The 19,595-nt window shown below is 38.5% G+C and overlaps 1 protein-coding gene across 6 annotated transcripts in view; it reads right to left on the bottom strand.

Moving 5' to 3' along the window:
- Window positions 1–18,377, bottom strand: part of RPGR (retinitis pigmentosa GTPase regulator) — a 38,154-nt gene extending 19,777 nt beyond the window's left edge. The window contains exons 1-8 of one of the 6 annotated variants that reach the window (XM_086879752.1): window positions 18,281–18,347; window positions 15,884–16,009; window positions 13,513–13,762; window positions 8,863–8,955; window positions 6,251–6,313; window positions 4,569–4,727; window positions 2,932–3,081; window positions 204–376 (exon numbers count right to left, since the gene is read on the bottom strand). In XM_086879752.1, coding sequence (XP_086735878.1) covers window positions 204–345 — 142 coding nt within the window. In that variant the 5' untranslated portion in view covers window positions 346–376; window positions 2,932–3,081; window positions 4,569–4,727; ... (3 more) ...; window positions 15,884–16,009; window positions 18,281–18,347. Of the gene's footprint in view, window positions 1–203; window positions 377–2,931; window positions 3,082–4,568; window positions 4,728–6,250; window positions 6,314–8,862; window positions 8,956–13,512; window positions 13,763–15,883; window positions 16,010–17,611 lie in introns of all 6 variants that reach the window. The other 5 variants (XM_086879751.1, XM_086879750.1, XM_086879748.1 and 2 more) reach the window with 5 other exon arrangements.
- Window positions 18,378–19,595: the final 1,218 nt, after the last annotated feature.

Genomic DNA, 19,595 nt, shown 5'->3' with positions numbered 1-19,595 from the left:
AAAGACATCATCTCAATAAGGATCTATCTTGATGTTGATTACAGTTGTAATTCAGGCAGGGGAAACACTAGAAGGGGTCTAATATATTCAATTCCTTTCTGTCTCCAAAAATCTAATTCTGCTGTAGAACCCAGGGCAGTGGTGAGATACATCAGCTTTCCCTGCTCTCCATCTCCTGCAGTGAACAAATGAGCTGTACATGCCTGCAAGCTTAATGCTTCCTGAAAAATTCTCCCCTCCTGAGTGTGTAGTCAAATGAAAGTCAAGTGAAGATCTGTGTAAGTGCTCAAAATTGTTGCTACACTCTCCCAGCAGTTTATTTCTCTGTTGATTTGCTTGAGACATAGCCCTAATAGTGGCACACAATGTCCAAAGCCTGCAAAAAGGAAGGAAAACACACTATGAAAAAATCCTAAAGAGAGCTGGAAGCTACAGACTAAGAACTTCTTTTTAGTGGAACTTTTTGGTGAATGTAAAGGAGAGGGAAAGGGAGCAAACAATCATCTTTCAAATATGAACTGAGTAATCAGTCTAGTTCCTAATTTGCATATGGAATTGAATTAGCCATTGCCTGTGCATGTACCTAGTCTAAATTTCAGAAGTGTTTTTTTTATTATTTAAAATATTCAGTATTTATTCTGTTCTTCTATTCCACAACCACTTTGGCATTAGTGGATTCCATGTGTACATGGCAGAATACAGGTGACACATATTCAGCAGTTAAATTATTGTCTGCAAAGAAGGCCTCCTAGAAAGCAGAAGGAAGAGTGACATCATCATACTTTTGGAACTGTCAGAGGCATTGCTCTTGGCTTTATAGCAGTTAAACACCTTAAAGATAAAAGTCTACTAAAAAATCTTCGAAAACCCAACAATGTCAAAGAAATAAAAACTTCAGAAGAAGAAAAAAATAACCTGGAATCCATACTTCACCACTTTTTTATTCAATATTCTCTTATTAATGAACATCCTGCCCTGGAGAGGGCACTCTGTGTCCACACTATGTTTTCTATGTCCTCATGAGCCACCTTTTAGTTTTCAGTTTTAGTTAGATATGCCTGTATTCTCAACAGGTTTTTCAGCCAGTGCACACCTTATGTCAGACATAAACATATTAAGAAAGGGAGCCATATGGTGCTGTGCTCATCAGTTCAGTCTGACAGCATTTATCAAGTCTTAAATCCTGCAAGTATGTAACACTGTTAAAGACAGTGTATTATTAGATGTCTAAAAATCAAAATGTGGTAATTCTATAGTATTCTAATAACTGGTAAGTAACACATCCTGTGACTATGGTATATTCAGAATAAATGTATAAAGTTAATTTTTAAACACTGTGTGGATACACACTGATGGTAGTGCAACAAAAAATCAATTCTACAAAAGTACTTGGATGTCCAATACTAAATTTTTACAGTATCTGAAGTATCAAAGTAAACTGTTGGAAAGGGGCCAAAGGAAAGTAATAAAAAAATGTATGCCTTCACACAAAGTAGCTCACGTGTGTTAGTAGCTTCAGTGACAGACTGAACCCAATTCATGTAGGACTTGCAGATATTAAGTCTGAAAATTAAGATTTTCCATCTCAGGCCTGTTTAAGTAGTAGCAGGTTCAGCAACTCATTGTCATAGGTGATAACCAGTTCATTCTTCCTATTAATATTTAAAGAAGCTCCATTTTTCTTAACCAGGAACAAGCCTAAGTCTTTTTTTCTTATCCCCTTCCATTAAAAGTTTCCACTTCCTTAGGGGACTTGGCACACACTGTTCTCTCTTTACTCTTAGATGTTCATCCTCAACCCTTCTACTGAGAACTTTTGTGATATCCTGCTACACTCCTGGACCTTCAGCTTTTGGCTTGAAGGCAGAGATACACACATTGCTACAACATCTTTTTTTCCCTCTCATTTCTTTTGAGTCCAGGAAGCTGTATTTTTCCTAACAGGTGCTGAGGTCCTGATCAGTCCCAGACACTGAATTCATTTACTGTAATAAAGCATCTGTAATAGAAGTTGCACACTACTAGCATAACACCTAATTAATATTTGTCAACTGTAGCAAGCTCTCATTCTGTTAATAGCATGTTCTCAGAGAGCAATACAGGTACTGTATGTGGAAAAGTAACATTTATCAAGTAATCTGGGAAAGGTATCTGATGGAATAGCTCCTGGGTACCCACTAAAAGCTTTACAATCAAAACTATCGATCCTTTGAAATCTTTAATTACTCTAAGGGGACCAAACAGTAAAGTTTAATAATGTAAATCTATATGGCTGAGAGGAATTCATAGCTGCTCATACATAATGCCATCAATTCTGGCTGATAATTCATCTATACTTGGCATTATTAAAAGATGAGTGGAATCTTCACTTTGGAAACCAATGGAGAGTTGGGAAGAAAGAGGTGGAAAGCAATAGGGAGGTGGTTTGGTTTGGAGCTCAGGCAACAGCTCACTGTAGTATAGCTGCTCCTCATATCATGTACTGTCAGTTTAACTGACTTCAAAACATAAATTTTAGGACCAAACAACAAACTTGGACAACAATCTTTTACTTCAAACAAGATTAAATTTTTCTCATAACATAGCAACTCAGTTCAATATTGATATTTCCAGAGAAGATGAAGTTTATTATTTGATCATAAAAACAAATAACCTCAAAAAAAGTTGGTGTTTTGAAACCATACTTTTAATCCACAGTACATGCAATAATCTCTATGAAAACAAACTGATATTTCATTCTTTCTAATATACTTTTGCACAACAATGCACAAATGCATAAAATTAAATGCAAGTTTTTTCTCTGTGATAGAAAACTACATAGGAGACTTTCAATCACATAGCAGTTTTTAACAACTATAGGGTATCAAGCTTCAAACAACTATTTCAAAACCACTGTTTTGTCTCCACTAACCTCTATTCCCATTCTCTTACCTGTAATCAAGGCAGAATGGTAATATCCACAGGATACAAAGGAAACAGGTTTTCCAATATCCACTTTACAGGGGACACTGACAGAGGCTTCACTGGCCAGGCCAATCTGACCTTCTGAATTATCACCCCACACAAAGAGCTTCCCATCCTCTAAAATGAAGATAGGGATAGTTAATAGATTTAAAACAAAAACTAATTAAAAATGAATCCATTTCTTGAAGAGTACTTCAGAAACTCTTTATATGATACCACTGAATGTCATGATCTTGAGGGTATAAAATGATAGCTTAGCACAATGCAAAAAAGGAATTGGAAATAAGAGGGTTTTCCTTAAGCTTTTCAGAAGTTACCCAGAACATTTGCACATCAACCAATGTTAGGGCATAAATACCAACAGAAAAAGTACTATGGAAAAAACATTCCTTCAGAAAGAGGAAGACTGAGTGAGACAATTCAGTTGCCTTAGGTCAGTATGAAAATATTGCAGTGAATTTAAGGCATCTTCTCATTTCTAGGTGCAAGTCACCCCTTTCTCATTCTTCCAAACTTATTCTCTGTTCTGACTTTGGTAGGCATCCCACTAATTCATGCCTTATCTTTCAGTTCTCCTCACAGGTGGTTGTATTGACCAGCTTCACTTTGCTTTCCTTAAACTACAACAGTAGAGGTTCCAGGTTTATTAAGACCAGCTTCTTTTGAAACAAAGACCAATGGCAACAGTAAAAACAACAACAACAAAAACACCAAAAAAGGTGGTGAACAACATGAAAAGTCTCTAGATTCTTCTAGAAGAGATAAGGTCTTTTCTATGCATATTTCTTATTGGTATGAAATAAGTTGTGAATAAAAATGTACCACCTACAGTTCTATTGAGGTGGTGTTAGGAGCTAAAGTAATTCAAAATTGTCCTAAAAATCTAAAAATTTCAGGAGAATGTCAGCAATTGGCATAAAAAAAAAAAACCAAAAATCAAACAAGCAGACTAGCATCTCCCTCAAGTTCTGAAATTACAGCCTCAATAACTTACCCTAAACAGGTACAGAAAAAACTGCTTTACAGCAAGACTTGAAAAATTGCATTATAGGGTAATAAAGGACCATCCACCCAGTGACTGGAAGTATTGTAACTGTGTGGATTTCAGCATGCTGTGGCATATAATTGGTATAATTCTTCCACCTGAGAAATAGGTGGGAAGCCCAACCTCTCCCAGAATTTGTAAGGAATGACACAGCTGTGCAGCCTGTACCAGTGGGCAGCAACAGTTGCAGCAACAAGTGGAATTAGAGATGCTCAGTTTTCATAGGATTCATGTTTTGTAACTGCTTTCCCTGGAAATAAACTGAAGATGTTTTTTTTCCATTTTGAGGGTATTCATACTGTTCCTCCTCTGTAAGTATTTCTACTAAACTTTCACAAAAACTCTAAGTTAATGAGACACACAACCTTTACCAGACTGCTAAAATACACAATTGCCTGTCAAAAAATGACCGTGGCTAATAGTGAGGATAGAAAATGCACCCACATATTCAGACAGAATGCTGGGTTAAATGTCTTCCTGGAACCAGCTTGGACTGGTTATAAATAAATTTATTTATTTATTTATAAAATAAATATATTTTATTAGCAATTGTTCTCACCAGTTACTGCTGCTGAGGTGTATGATCCAGCTGATAGTTGCTTGATCTTGTGCTGCGTGGTAAAAAAGCTAATTAAATGAAATGTGGTCCTTTCTTCTGTGTCACCTAATCCCAACTGGCCTTCACTGTTACCTCCAGCAGCATAAACATTTCCTTTTTCTGCATACAGAAAAGCACAGGTAATACACAGAAAGAAGAAACCAGAGCAAGTAATTTATTTTTCAATGGAAAAAACATGACAAAAAATGTTAGGGTCTATTGCCCTGAAACACCCTCCAACTGAAATTAGCAGTTTCTCTTGTAGCTAGCAAGGTTTTCCTGCACACACTTGGAGCAGAATTTCCAAAAGGCCTTACACGTATTTAGACTGCATTTCCCACTATTCTGGAGACTGATGTAAAAATAAATGTGATTGAAAGTTCTGCAAGAGCTCTGAGAAAATGACTACCAGTAGCCCTGGCAGCTAAAAGCAGCTCCTTCCACAAATAATGTATATTTTGAGATAAAGTGGGAGGAAAAGGGTGCATGATGTCACATACAAGAAAAATGAAGCTGTATTAGTACATAAATTAAAGAAATTAATAACTTGATAATTTTGAGTACTGTGAATGAAATATATTTCTACTTAGTTTTTTATTAGAAATACTTTACTTATTTTAATATTTAAATAACTTCCAATTTAATTAACCAGGTAATCTTGAATTTAACGCTGATGACAGATATCTTCAACTTTAAAGAACTTCAAGATTTATATTTTTAATTTTAGTATGTTTCACATCTAAAGTGCTTATCTATGAAGAAACAGATACAGCCTATTATTAACACAAACCCAGACAGAAATGTGATAAATAAACTGACATGTAATTTATAAATGGCCACAAATTATCTAGCCAGTGTGTACACCAAAGGTGACTAATATTTACCCTGTGCAGTCTTGCATACTTGATTGTTATTAATATGTTCCATTTTATTCTAACAGTCTTATTTACAGTGTTCAGGGTCTCCACATACATAAACCTCCTAATAATCAAACAATCCTCTTTACAACATTACTGAAAGCTAAAGGATTGCAACCACAGAGATGGCTATTCCATTACATAAATCATAGAAGCATGACAAGAATCTTCATAAATTCTCTGTATGCTGTATCTCCACAAATTTAAGTTTAAATTTACAGTTTATTTATTTATAGCTTAATAAAGCAAATTGTCATTGAAATAGCAGACTATTTTGTATAACCAAATATGCAAAAAATTTGAAGACTTGAAAACATTCAGTTCTAATATATTTATTCAAATATATAACTTCACACTAGTAAAGATTATTAGTCAAAGGTAAATTTGAGTACAGATGCATATAAAAATAACAATATATCTTTACAAGTCTTAAAGGAAACATTCGTAATTGTTAACTTCAAATGCTAGCAAGAAATTTTTCTATATGTCTATTACTAGGAAACTACTATGTAACATTAGTTTATAAATGCATTTGCTCAGAATAAATTTTAAAAAATCTAAAAAATTCTGAATTCTAAGAACTGGATGTCAAATCCCTAAGTTTTAGAAGACCCATTTTCCTTTTTTTTTTCCCTTCTTCAACATTTCTGGGGTTATTAATGCAATTTTTCAAGAAAGCAAAGGAAGAAACGTATCTTGAATATGTATGAAATAGAGGTTACTTACCTGTGTAAACTAAAGTGTGGTTTCTTCCACAAACAGCAAGTTTTGGTTTTTCTGGTTTTAAAGCTAAGAATTAAAACCAGAGGAGAGAAAGTTACAAACAGGCTGATAGCTGGTTCAACAACAAAATGTTCTATGCTCTAGAGGGAGCTCTGATTTCTTCTTTCCACATTTTTACCAACAGAATTATTTCGTTTCATTGCCCATATGAATCTAGCACATGACTTATCAAATCAGAATTCCCCCAAGATAAGAAAATAGGTCAGACCTTAAAAATTTAAACCATTCAGCCTGATGATGGTTACTTCATCCCAATGCCACAGTCCCTGGAATTTACCATTTACAGGATACCCCTCAAAGCATATATTAAGTTGCAGGGTAAAATTAATAATTTAAGCTGTCTTCAGTTTTCATTAACAGTGCTATTGTTACTTCCCTCTTAGACTTTTCCTACTATTGTAAATCTTCAAAATCCTGTTCCTTTGTCTTACCATCCCTACCTCCCTTTGTTGTTCTCACATCCCTTTTCTGCTCTGTTGTGATCACTTCCTGATGACTGACCTCAATTGCCAAGGGCAGCCCCACCTGGACTAGTGTCTACATTTTTTACATGTGTCATGCCATCTCAATTTCAGCTGAGTTACCACCAATGAGAGTGCCATGGCACACAGTTCTCTGCAGTCTGGTCACTTTGAAAGACTGGGAATGTATGTGAGAGGAGTTAGGAGTTATTTTGGTGGGAAAGAGAAAATACAGAGGTTCCTCTTCTCTTATGACAAGTGCACTCCATTTCAGAAATAGAGAGGAAAAATGTCTCCCTGACTTTTCCATCCTTGCTCCAGTTACTGTTCATTGTCAACAAATTATCTTCTCTCAGTCATGTCCCCATAGCCTATATAATGCTCTAAACCAGGATTATTTTTACATAATAAATCTTTAATTGCTTTTCCACTGCACTAGTCCATAACAAAACCAACAACAATCATCCCTTTCACAATCCCTTTTTCAGCCCTTCCAGATCAACTTTCATCAGCTCTTTAACACACAGATTAAGGTCCCTTCTACCAAGTCACCAAACAAATCTATCAACTTAAGCATGAACTGCCCCAGGTCTGTCACACAGATGCAAACTTAATTTTTCCAAATTCAGATTCCTGCATCTTCTATCCAACACTTACCTACCACTACCATCAGGCTGGAACCATAACATTTCCAATGGTGGCTTCTTCCTACAATCTTTATGTCCCAACACTCTTCAGCTTCAGAGATAATCTTAGTCAGCTCTTTTGAAGCCTGTGCTCCCTAAACTTCCTCCCACTTAGGTTAATCAATTGTATGTTATGAGCCATGTTATATTTACAGTGTTGCTGGTGACTTTTCATAACCAATTTCATTAATCTCTAACCAAGACCCAGAAGATATTTTCTCAGAAAACATGCAGACACAAGCATTTGGCTCCAAGCAGAAACTGAAAAGTGTCCTTGCAACCCCACTCCCAAAGCCAAGGGATGACCAAAGGCTAGTGAGAAAAGCTCCAGGAATTCCTCCTGCTGTCTTACTGCCAAGAGAAAAAAGACACCCCCCTTGTGACTTTTTCAATGGATGCCAGGTGTGGTTTGAATTGCTGTCATCTTTTCTTCATCTTTTTTTCTCCATTGCAATTTGACAGCAAACCCAAAACTTGAAACCAAATGTATTCGAGCCAAGGTAAGAATCAATCTCTCACATGGCTGACAGAAGATGTGTACCTGAGAGCAGATGCATTCTCAATCTGAAGAGAGATGGAGGCAGGAGCAAATAAAGGACAGTAGAATAAACTAAATCAGGAAGAACAGAGTTTGAACAAGCAGGATAATTTGTTTTTAACAATAAGCTAACAGATCGATCTGCTGGCAGAAAGAGTGAAGATAAACATTTAATAGTAAAAAGAAATGTGTAATGGGATAGATCTGACTTGACATAAGTAAAGGGATAGGGAAAAGTATTGACTTAGCTTTGTTTGACAAGATAAAAACAGCTAGGAAAGATCAAGAAGATCACAGTGTAATGAAAACATATTTTCCTACCCGTAGGAATTTATTTTACTGCCTCATAAAAATGTATTAACATTTATGCCCCCTTGGGCTTTTCTTATACTTGTTAAAAATGTAGCAGTACTTGTGAAAAGTTTCTGATAGATTTTTTTCACTTACAAAGTTGCTAAGAAAGCAGGGACAGAGAGGTTACACAATGCTATTGGAACTCTGGTTTCTAACACATAGACAATGCAGAGACCAAGCGTCTGATTGTCATCTGCAGTAAAAAATGAAGATGTGGCTTGTCAGAAAAGGCAAATACTACATGAAGTCAGAGCCCTCAAAAATGACTGGATTCTATGTATCTGAAGTAATCTAGATGCAAAAGGGCTCAGAATCTGAAGTAATGGAAAATCAATAAGGGACCCTTTCAAGCTACCTTCACGATCTTGTGTAGTAATGTGCACACATGATGAATAAAGAATCAGTTATTTTGGGATTGCATCCTATGAAGTACCTTTTTGCAAGGGTCTCCTTTCATAAAATAAAATCTAAAAAAAAAAAAGAAAAAAGAAAAAGAAAAAGAAAAATTACACGAACCTTTAACACACGTTGGTTTGCTGACAGTGTTCTTTGATCCTAGTCCTAACTGGCCCCAGTCGTTACTGCCAAACATGTATAGTTTACCTTTCTCTGAAAAAAAAATCATAGACAGAATCCATTCATATGTTTGAATATCTCATTCAAGACAAGATGGTTATGCACTCACAATGAATTTATTACTTCCTTTTTAATGTAAGGTTTAAGTTTAGGCAATTCAATATATAAGTGTAAAGAGTAACTATCCTTGTGATTTTACAGTTCAAAAAGAGTAGCTGCATTGTTTAAATAAGAAATCCCCAGCCAGAAGAAGAAACATCCTCATCTTTAATCACAGCACAGATGAAGCTGTGAAAACAGCTTCAGAAAACAAGATGTACTTTTGGACAGACCCTGCAGTTCAGAAACCATAGTATTCATTGACCCCCGTATAAAAGAACAGCACATGTAACTGAGCACCCTTACCCCAAAGACACAAATGAATAATGCAGCTTTGTGATAAACACAAGTACGGATTTCTAATATTTGGCTTATTTGATTGTTTAGGGTGGGATATTTCTTTTATTGCTAAATGTCTTAAAATTATTTACAAATATACATTTCTATCAATTGTCGTTTCTGATAAATTTTCACAAACTGTATTAATTTGTTGTTCTGAATATAAAGACAGAATGTGTAAATCCACCATGCAGTCATAGAATTTTGTAAACCTAAATGCAAACATTAGGTTACAAATGTTGAACAGGGACAACGCTAGAATCACCTTTAAGAAATTCCTATGATGTGTCACCAGACTTGCAGTTCATTGCAAACAATGAACTGTTATAATTCTGAACAACCAGTGCTTTTTCTGAGGATGGTATATGAAGATGAGAATTTTGTCATCTGGGATGAAAATTAGCCAAAACTGACTACTGACAATACCTTAAAAAGAACTCATTTAATTTCCTTTTTTAAACTATCACATCTTGTAAAGCTGTAAAGTTCCCACTGGAAAATAAAACCCTTGTTCCAACAGAAATCTGCAAAATAGAAACTGATTTATCAAAAAACCCCACAACAAAACAACATCCTCTCCCCAAAACTCCACCTTTTTACATCAATTAAAAGGACTTTGTTTACTTCTGAAGGTCTGCAGAGCTTTGTGTGTTGGACTCCAACATGTTGTCATCCTAAACAAAAATTTGATCATAAAGCTTGTCACCCTCTTCATCTACAATTACCACAACCACAATCCATAATAGCAATTTCATATAATAATGCCAAAATAATATGGCTGTTCCCAGTAAAGGTTCTGATTGTGATTTACAGAGACTTTGAAATACAATATTGCAATGCTTTAAATATTACTCCCAAAAAAATCCTATTCTAATAAAAATATCCATTCATTTTCTTAAATATAAGCGCACAGTTAAAAAGAAAAAAAACACACCAATGCTTAACTGGTGTCTAAAATCCTGATCAAATTTTTAGATTTTACAATTCTTGGCACGTGGGGCTATGTGCCAATATTATATCTTTCCAAGAAAGCTGGAAGGGAAGAAAGACAGAGGTCAAGTTCATGCTCACAGTGTTCTACTAACAGCATTTATATCTCCATCCTAATTTTGATAATGTAATCATGTCAAACACATGCAGAACTGTCCCTGACAGCAAACACACCATTACAGAAAGGATTTTTATCAGCAAATGACATCTATCCTGTAGTGGTATGGCTTCCTTGTTTCCTTGCTTTACACTTTCCAACTGCTTTCCTAAGACAGCAGTATTTCTGTGGGAGTATGATGCCAAGCTGCCCTAATTCAATTTAAGCACATTCTCTTTTATCCATGCAAAATTCAAACAAGGTCATGCTTTTCATCCTATAATCTGCTGGGTTTTATATCAGTCTTTAAATTCTCAGGCATTGCTTTGTAAGTCAAGGAGCTTAATAGATGAGAGGAATTTTTTCACATTCTTTTACAACTAAGTGACAGCCTTTTATAACTTCAGGTTTCCTGGGAGTATAACAGCAAATAAAAAATCTGGGAAGCAGTTAATTTAGAAAGAGAATGAGAATTAATAGGCACTGCAGAGAAACCTAAACAAATGCCTGTAATGAAGCAATGTTTCTCGGTCTGTACAGCAAATCAAGTTGCAGAAGAGACATGATTCAATCTAAGCCGGCCAAGAAATCAAATATAATTTTGCATGCAAAAGGCCCAGTTTCATAACTGCATACTGATATCCTAGCCATCACACAGATGCACTGAATCCAACAGCAGACAAATAGGCAAGGGTCAAATTGCAAAATTTTGTAAACTCAAATTGCTCTTGGGTTTTTGCTTCAACTTTGGTGCTGTTATCCAGATTGGGGCCATCTGCCAGGTGGAATGGCTGCACAAGACAGGTCCAGCAGATAAGATTATGACTCTGGGCAGGAGGGGAACAACAGGATATAATGAAAATGTCTACTCAGACTGTTTTGGTGATGAAAACACACTTCCAACAGGAGTCTCCACCCTTATCCTGATGCAAAACTGAAGTATTTCTCCCAAGTATGTGTTCACTGGCAGGTACACCAGCAGATGTTTCACCAACAGTGATTCAGGGCTACCAAGGAAGCCACAAGACTCTTCCATGTGTAGCAATAGAGATTTTGTGAAACACTTCAGCAAGAGATTGTCTCCCACCTCATTTATCATGAATAGTTGCTATCATAGCTGTGATTCCTGGCAACCCCATCAGTCATGTGCACTTCTGGTTCATAAAGTGCTTCTAAAGGCATTAATTGGGCAGCTAGGAAACACCAGAGGAAATCCTGTATGCTTTGTTATAGCAGGCAGCCAAGTACTCTAATCACCTATGTTTAAAGGTATGTTTTACATATTCTCCCCTTTTCTTTTTACATTATATGAGTGTGGGAGAGAAATAAGATGGGGAAGTGATGTATAGTCCTTGAATATTTACTAAAAGATCCTTCTGAGAAACTGTATCTGAATAAGACATAAAAGGTAGTATTTTGTACAGAGTAGCAAATGCCAAGGCACCACAACTATTTTTTAAAATTTTTTTTATTTGAGCTATTTAGTGAATAAATTATGTTGACAGATGATTTAAAACTCATATAGAAGTCAAATACATCCCAGGGAAATAGGAGTGGCATCAGTTTTGTTAGGCAAGTCATGATATTCTCAGAAACTTTATTGAGCAACAATAACAGAAATGTTTAGGACATTTGGCATCACACAAGCAAAACCAGCACAGTATGTTGTTTGCACATATACATCAATACAAACGTGTACTAATCTTTCTCATCCTCCCCTTGCAGTTGATGCAAAAGATACTGTGCCATGTTCTGATGACCCACTGGTAAGCAGAATGAATAGAAGAAAACTGGTGACAAAACATCTGGAGAGATTCCAAGGTTTCTTTGAATATTTAGTGCCTTACAAAACCTGAAATTAGGAGTATACTATCTTCTTGTGGTTCCATATGCACCTCTTTTCACTCCTACTTTAATAACTGATACTTCTTTCTTTCCTTCTTCCTTCTTGTGTTGGGGGCTTCAACTCTCTCCAGAGCACTGAGTTCAGAATAAGTGTCTTCATTAATCAGCATTTTCCCCCTTGTGAACAGGATCAGGCTCTTTGACTAAATGTGGTTAAGCTGCCTAGGACACTCTAATCAAGGCAAATAAACAATAAGACAGCTGTTAACTTTAAGAGTTTTGTAGGAAAGAAAATTTAATACACAGGCATTGGAAGGAGATTCTTAACAATATGCATATTCATACTTCTTCACACTAGTTCCCATGAGGATGAATTAATTGCTTTCCAAAGCCTTCAGTTATAGAAGATGCAGAGAATGGACCATCAGTATTCTTGGGCCAAAAAACACAGAAATGAGGCAAGAGCCATTATGAAACATATTACAAGTGATGCTGGAATATATATTGATCATGACTGCATTAAAGACCTAAAGAAAATCACTGCTTAAAAAAATTCCTGCTTGGACATTTTAATGAAGGTTATGCCAATGGTAGACAGCAAAAGAATAAAGAAACACAAATTTCAACCCCAAACTTCTTCCCTGGAGAAGAAAACACTTCTTCCACTAGCTCTGCAAGCCAACTCAAAGTCAGCAAGTAACTATCACTGGTCCCTTAAATTCCAACATGCAGCCACAGCATGCAAATGAAATTTTTGACTCTTAACTCCTGACCTAGAAAGGCATAAGACAGAGTATTTTATATTTACTTTACCCTTGTCTTTATAGGAGTCATATGGGAATATTGATGCTGGATTAGATGAAAGCTATATTTGAAAGGTTCTGAATATTTTGTTTGAATGCTAAATATCAGCTCTTGTACATTCTCTTCACTAGTATTCAGTCAAGATTTGGTGTTAGTGATAGCTATCTCTCCTGCCCAAATCCAGCATTAAGGAGTGATTTGTATCTGGTTGGATGATTGTTTTACTTACAATTGCTGAGCCACGTTAAGTGTGAAATTTATATATTTTTGCATTTTAATCTACTTCATATTCCCACTATACCCTACAAATATAGCTCCCATTCCCTTTCAAGGTGTTGAAAAAAAAAAAGGAGGGGGAAATTTTGTGACCTGTAAATAAAGACTGAAAGTAAAATGAAGCATGCATTAACACACACCTGCTTGAGATACTTTTCCTTCCTCGGCGATGTTTGTCTTTTATCTCTTCCAGGTCAGGTTCAGCCTCTGAAGAAGCTCCTGGTTTCCCACATGGTATGTACCCTCCTCAGTAAACTCATTATCAGCATGAGCCTCTGGATCATTTATTCCAGGTGTTACTGCAGCTCAGGTTCATTCCCAAGGGCTTAATTCCACTGTATCATCCAATTCCATCTAACTGAAGAAATGTGAGGTGCACATGGGCATGCACTGGTGTGAAGAACAAATGAGGGAGAAGAGCTTTTTCTTTCCCTCCTTCACTTTTTTGGTACGACTCTTGCAGTTTCTCTACCTTTGCTTGTTGTTGAGCCACACCTCACCCACACTTTTGCTTTTACTTTACAGTGATCCAGAAAACCTTTTTCTACCAAAGAAGTCATTTTCTCATACTTCCACAGTTCCTTGACTGCAAAAGCTTTGAGAAAATAAAGATCTGATCATTTAGAAGCCTCCCTGGTGACGTACCTGCCCACTACAACAGCTAAGGCAAGCTACTGAGACTCTTTTGAAACAAGCTGCATATACTAAAATAATGGAGAGAAGGGGAAATTGTACAGAAATGGTGCTACATGAAAATCTCTTTTGACTTCTTCAAAAGCTTCATCTAAGTGGTCACTGTTACAGTGATATGGGAATTAGGGGATTGTTGCTGATTTGGGTTAACAGTGCTGGCCCAGGAACATGCTGGGAGGCAATTTAAATTGACTGGTTTAAACAGAGAACTGAAAGTGTGTTATTTCAGACTGGGTGTGGGTATATAAAATTATATGTAGAAAGAAAATGCAAAAGGAAAATGCCACAGTGCCCCAGGTTATATCCAGATTAATTTAATGCAACAGGTAATTTAATATTATTTGTTCAATCCAAGAAAAAGTGTCAAGCTTTGTTCAAAATAAACTATTAATGTATAATTCTTCTTCTGTGAAGTTAGGCTTGAAAAATTCATCGTGTAATTTCACCTCAGGGTGTTCTGCAGCCCATAAAATCTATAGTCTTTTTTATTTTGCCTGGAATAGTTCTTTCTAAAAATTCAGCATCTTCAATGTTGGTTGCAAACGTTGCAAGAAATCCTCAAGAAATTATTTAATAAGCAATGACCAATTGGGTATTGATGAGCAATAACTACATTCCAATTTTAAAAGTCCTGAAAATACACATATATTTTTTTCAACAACAAAGTCTTATTGTATGTCAGCAGTTGATTGTCAATACAATCATCACACATACTCAACCACAGAAGAATAGTCCCTTCCATTCAAATTCCAATCAAATAAAATGAACAAATTCTTTAATGAGCATTGTTTCCATCATTTCAAAGAAAATAAAAAACCATTAATAATGTTTACTCTATTGCACTGGAGTTTCTTTGAACACTTTTTCCATTTATTTCTGATTTCTGTAAGATTTTCTGAAATCCTTTATTGAGCTGCTCTTTCAAGGGTTATTTTCATCTGACAGTTAACAGTAACTCCAAGCATCAATACAATACAAACAATTGTATTTATTGTTTCAAGGATATTTCTAGTGAACTCCTGGTGTTCAGCAGTTACTGTTACTTCCATGATACAATATATGTAACATACTAAACATTGTCAGATTCATGAGAAACATTCAGCCTGAATTAAGCTATGCTGTTTAAATCCTGTCATACACTCAGTTACTACAAACTTCCTCCAGACAGTTCTTGGGCATGTCCTGTGAAAACCTTGAGCAACCTCACACTAACTCCAAAAGCACCCAACAGTTTCCACAGCTCCTCTCTCCTCTCCCCACCCTGAATTAATGTATTATCTCAGGATGCAAGTAAGATTCCTAACTTTCAAATTTTAATTCAAAATTTTAATTTCAAAATTTCAAATATATCACCTTTTATCATACAGGTCAGCTTCACTACAAGAAAGACATTGAGGGGCTGGAATATGACCACAGAAAGGTCTGGAGCACAAGTCCTATCAGGGAAGCTGTAGGAGAAAAGGGGGTTCAGAGAAGACCTTATCACCATAGAAGATCCTGAAAGGAGGTTGTAGCCTGGTGGGGGTCAGCCACTTCTCCAAGTTAACATGCAAGAGGATGTGAGGAAATAGCCTCAAACTGTGACAGGGAGGTTTTAGACCAGAGATTGGGAAAAATTTCTACATGGAACAGAATACCCAGGGAAGTGGCTGAGTCACCATCCCTGGAGGTGTTTAAAAGATGCATAGATGTGGCACTTGGGGACATGGCTTGGTGGTGGACTTGGCAGTTCTGGGTTAATGATTGGACTTGATAATCTTAAAGATCTCTTCCAACCTAAACAATTCTGATTCTATATCCTCCATTTATAATACTGACCTGTAATAATAGCTGTATGTTCATCTCCACATGATATAAGTACAGGCTTGTCATTTTTGAACCAGAACTTGCTAGGAATATCTTCTGCAAATTTGCTTTTCCCAAATGTGAAAACAGCACCTGATTCTGAAACACAAAAAGATAATGCCAGTTTTAGTGAAAGCAAATTTTGCCTCACATATTTTGAAACAGACATGTTCTATCAATTCATTGGCACATTTTATTTTCTTATCTTTCTCTTCCTTCTTCTCTCAGCCTTCAAACCATGAGTTGGCAAAACTCTCATTTCACCTAAAAAGGAGGAAGAACTTCTTTCCTGTGTGAGTGGCGGAGCACTGGAACAGGCTGCCCAGGGAAGCTGTGGAGTCTCCATCTCTGGAGATATTCAAAACCTGCCTGGACACAATCCTGTGCAACCTCCTCTGGGTGAACCTGCTCTAGCAAGGGGGTTGCATTAGATGGTCTCCAGAGTTTTTTTCCAAGCCCACCATTCTGTGTTTCAGTGGTAAAACCGTGATCTAAAAAATCCAAACAAAACCACCCCAAAATAAAGTCCAAGCAGCTTTTCAGGCTTTATAGTCCGCCTGTTTTTCACAATTCTTCACACTTTCAAAGTGTTAGCAACATTGTTTCAAAACACAGAATGTTAACTCTTTGTTCAGCTTTTGGTTAGGCATGTGGTTTGACAGAAAATACTAATTCTACAGAAAAATAAATGAACTTACAAGTTAAATAATTTGTCAAAATCCTTGCAGACAATTTTTTTTTTTTTTGTATCAGCTCAGATACAAAAGCTCAATTAAACCTCCTATTTTAAAATGTCAAAGCCTGTGGTATAAACATAGATTTAAAAAAAAAAAAACAAATCCAAGAATAAATGAAACCTTTTCCTTGTAAGTTTTGTTACCATGTAACAAATGCTAGGAAATACATACAATAACAGTAGACTGTTTCTGAAAGTTACACTGAGACATCCAAGTGCATTTACTTTCAATGATAACAGTCTCATCAACAAGATGCACCCCAGCTCCAGAAACTGAAAGTTCTTTCTTAAACTGTATATTTAATTTTTATTTTAAATAATTATTTTATGCAAAAGCTTCCCCTATTTGCAAAGATGTTGTTTTTATGTATCAGATGGAGCAGAGATGTATAAATTATACTTATCACCTGTGTTTTTTCACTTCCACTTTCTCAGCCAGCTTTGTGCAGACAAACTCAAGCCTTTTTAAAGAAAGAGTTGAGTTTTCCCTTATTTTACCTGGACACACATACAACTATAGACAAACTAAACAGCATCAGAAAACTCTGTTTTAAGTTTTCATCTCCAGCCAGACAGCCATGCACTTCTGAATTTTCTTAGCGGTCTCTTCAGCACATAGAGAGCTCTTAGGTTCATTTATTTTCCCTTCAGAAGGGTTAACATGAAAACATTTTATGTTCTTCATTCAATTTATACAAAAACCTGATAATTTTCCCAATGTCTTTTGTTTCTCATTCATTTGACTAAGCCACAGCATTTCACAACTTGACAAAACTACAGTGCCCGGTTCTGGGCTCCTCAGAAGGAGCGAGACATGGAGCTCACAAAGCAAGTCCGGGGGGAAAGGGAGCAACAAGGATGACTGGGGGACAGGAACATTTCTCTTTGGAGGAAAGGCTGGGGGATTTGGGCCTGTTCAGTCTCGAGAGGAGACAGCTTACAGGGAATCTTACTAATGTCTATACCTAAACGCAGGGGGTGCCAGGCTCCGATCGGTGTTGCTGAGCAATAGGGAAATACACAACGAGCAGAAAAGGATGCTCAGGAAGTTGCACCTGAACAAGAGGAAGGAATTCTTTCCTGCGCCGTGACCGCGCGTGGTGTGGAGTCTCCCTCACTGGACAAATCCCAGAACCGGCTGGATACAATCCTGGGCCATGTGCTCTGGGATGGCCCTGCTTGAGCAGGGAGGTGGGACCAGAAAACCCGCGGCGGTCCCTTCCAGCCTGACCCATTCTGCGCTTCAGCGCTGCCGTCAGTTTGGAAACCGAATCCCATCAACTCGGTAATTTAAATCCCACAGGACATACACGAGGCGTTTGTTGTCCCAGCAACGAGCAAACGTTTGAACACTACCGTAGGCCAAACCGCGGCACAAACTAACTATTAATGTTCAGAATTAACCCTCCCCCTCGAGTGCCCGGCGCTGCCCCTGCCCGGGCCGCTGACGGGGCTGCCCCGTCCGGGCTCTGACGGCAGCGGACGCGTTCCTCCCCACACACCGCAAGGCACCGGCCCGGCTCGGGGCCCGCAGCCGGAGGGAGCCGGGGGAGACCTGCGGGATGAGGCGAGCAGGGGCCGGCACAGGCAGAGGCACGCTCCCCTCGAGTGCCGGGAGGAGCGGCCGCACTCACCGGGCACGGGCAGCTCGGTCCCCGCGGCGGGCGCGGCCATGGCGGCCGGGAGGAGGCCGCGCCGGGCGGGCCGGGCCGCGGGCAGCGCCGCCTGGCGGCGGGCGGGGGCGGCAACGGGCCCGGCCCGGGCCTGAGGGCGCGGGGGGGAAAGGGCTGGAGGAGGGTGCGGGATCGGAGCACAGATCGCTGCTCTGGCCGGGGAAAGGGCTGGAGGAGGGTGCGGGATCGGAGCACAGATCACTGCTCTGGCCGGGGAAAGGGCTGGAGGAGGGTGCGGGATCGGAGCACAGATCACTGCTCTGGCCGGGGAAAGGGCTGGAGGAGGGTGCGGGATCGGAGCACAGATCGCTGCTCTGGGAACGATCTCTGGGATCACCGGCTACAACCTACGGGCAGCCCACCATGGCACTCGATGTCACTTCCAGTCGTTCCTTAAACACCTCCAGGGACGTGGCTCCAGCCGTCCCCGGGCGGCCGGCGGTGGGGAGGCACCGGGCCCTGAGCTCCCGGGGGAAGCTTCCCTGTAAAACTGACCCCAACAGTGCCCAGGTCGTGCCCCTGAGGAGCCCGGGCCTCTTGTTGGCCAAATCAATACTGGACCCAGGACCGATGGTCTCCTTTTCTCTCTCTTCCGACCTTTTTGGTTTTCTTTATTTCTCTTGCTACTAGGAGATAAGGAGCTCACTTATACCAGTTAACATGCCACATGTATACTTAACTAATAAAACTTTGATTTTTTTTGGAGCCTCTGGCATTTGCCTTCCTTTTCAACCACGGACATCTGTAAATTTTGGCTGCTCCCTTCCTTCTTTCACAGGAGATTACCATGAAATTGGTCCATGTGGGAACTGGGCTCAGGCAGGCTCTGTACAGGGGTGTGGTGGATTGGTGTTCACTGGACACCAGGTGCCCACCAATCCACTTCATCTCTATCCCTTCTCAGCTGGACAGAGGAGAGAAAATAAGAGGAAGCATAGGTTGAGAGAAGGCAGTTTACTAAAGCAAAAATGAAAGGTATACACAAAAGCAAAGCAAAAAAACAAATATTTTTTTTTCTCTTCCTCCCCTCAGTAAGTGATGTGCAGCCAATTACCAGAAGCAGGACTTAAGCACCTCATCTTTGCTCCAGAAGGCACATTTTGTAAAATAACAAATGCTCCCCCTTCTTCCTCCTTTCCTTAGCTTTTATCTCTGAGCCAGTCTCACATGATATCAAATATCCCTTTGGTTAATTTTGGTCAGCTGTCCTAGCTGTGTCCCCTCCCAAGATCTGGTCCACCCCCAACCTACTGATGTGTGGTGGGAAATTGGAGAG

This window comes from Cyanistes caeruleus, chromosome 3 (assembly GCF_971803275.1).
Source record: "Cyanistes caeruleus chromosome 3, bCyaCae1.hap1.1, whole genome shotgun sequence".
In the NCBI taxonomy this organism is placed as follows: Eukaryota; Metazoa; Chordata; class Aves; order Passeriformes; family Paridae; genus Cyanistes; species Cyanistes caeruleus.
This window is presented reverse-complemented; position numbering and strand designations above follow the sequence as displayed.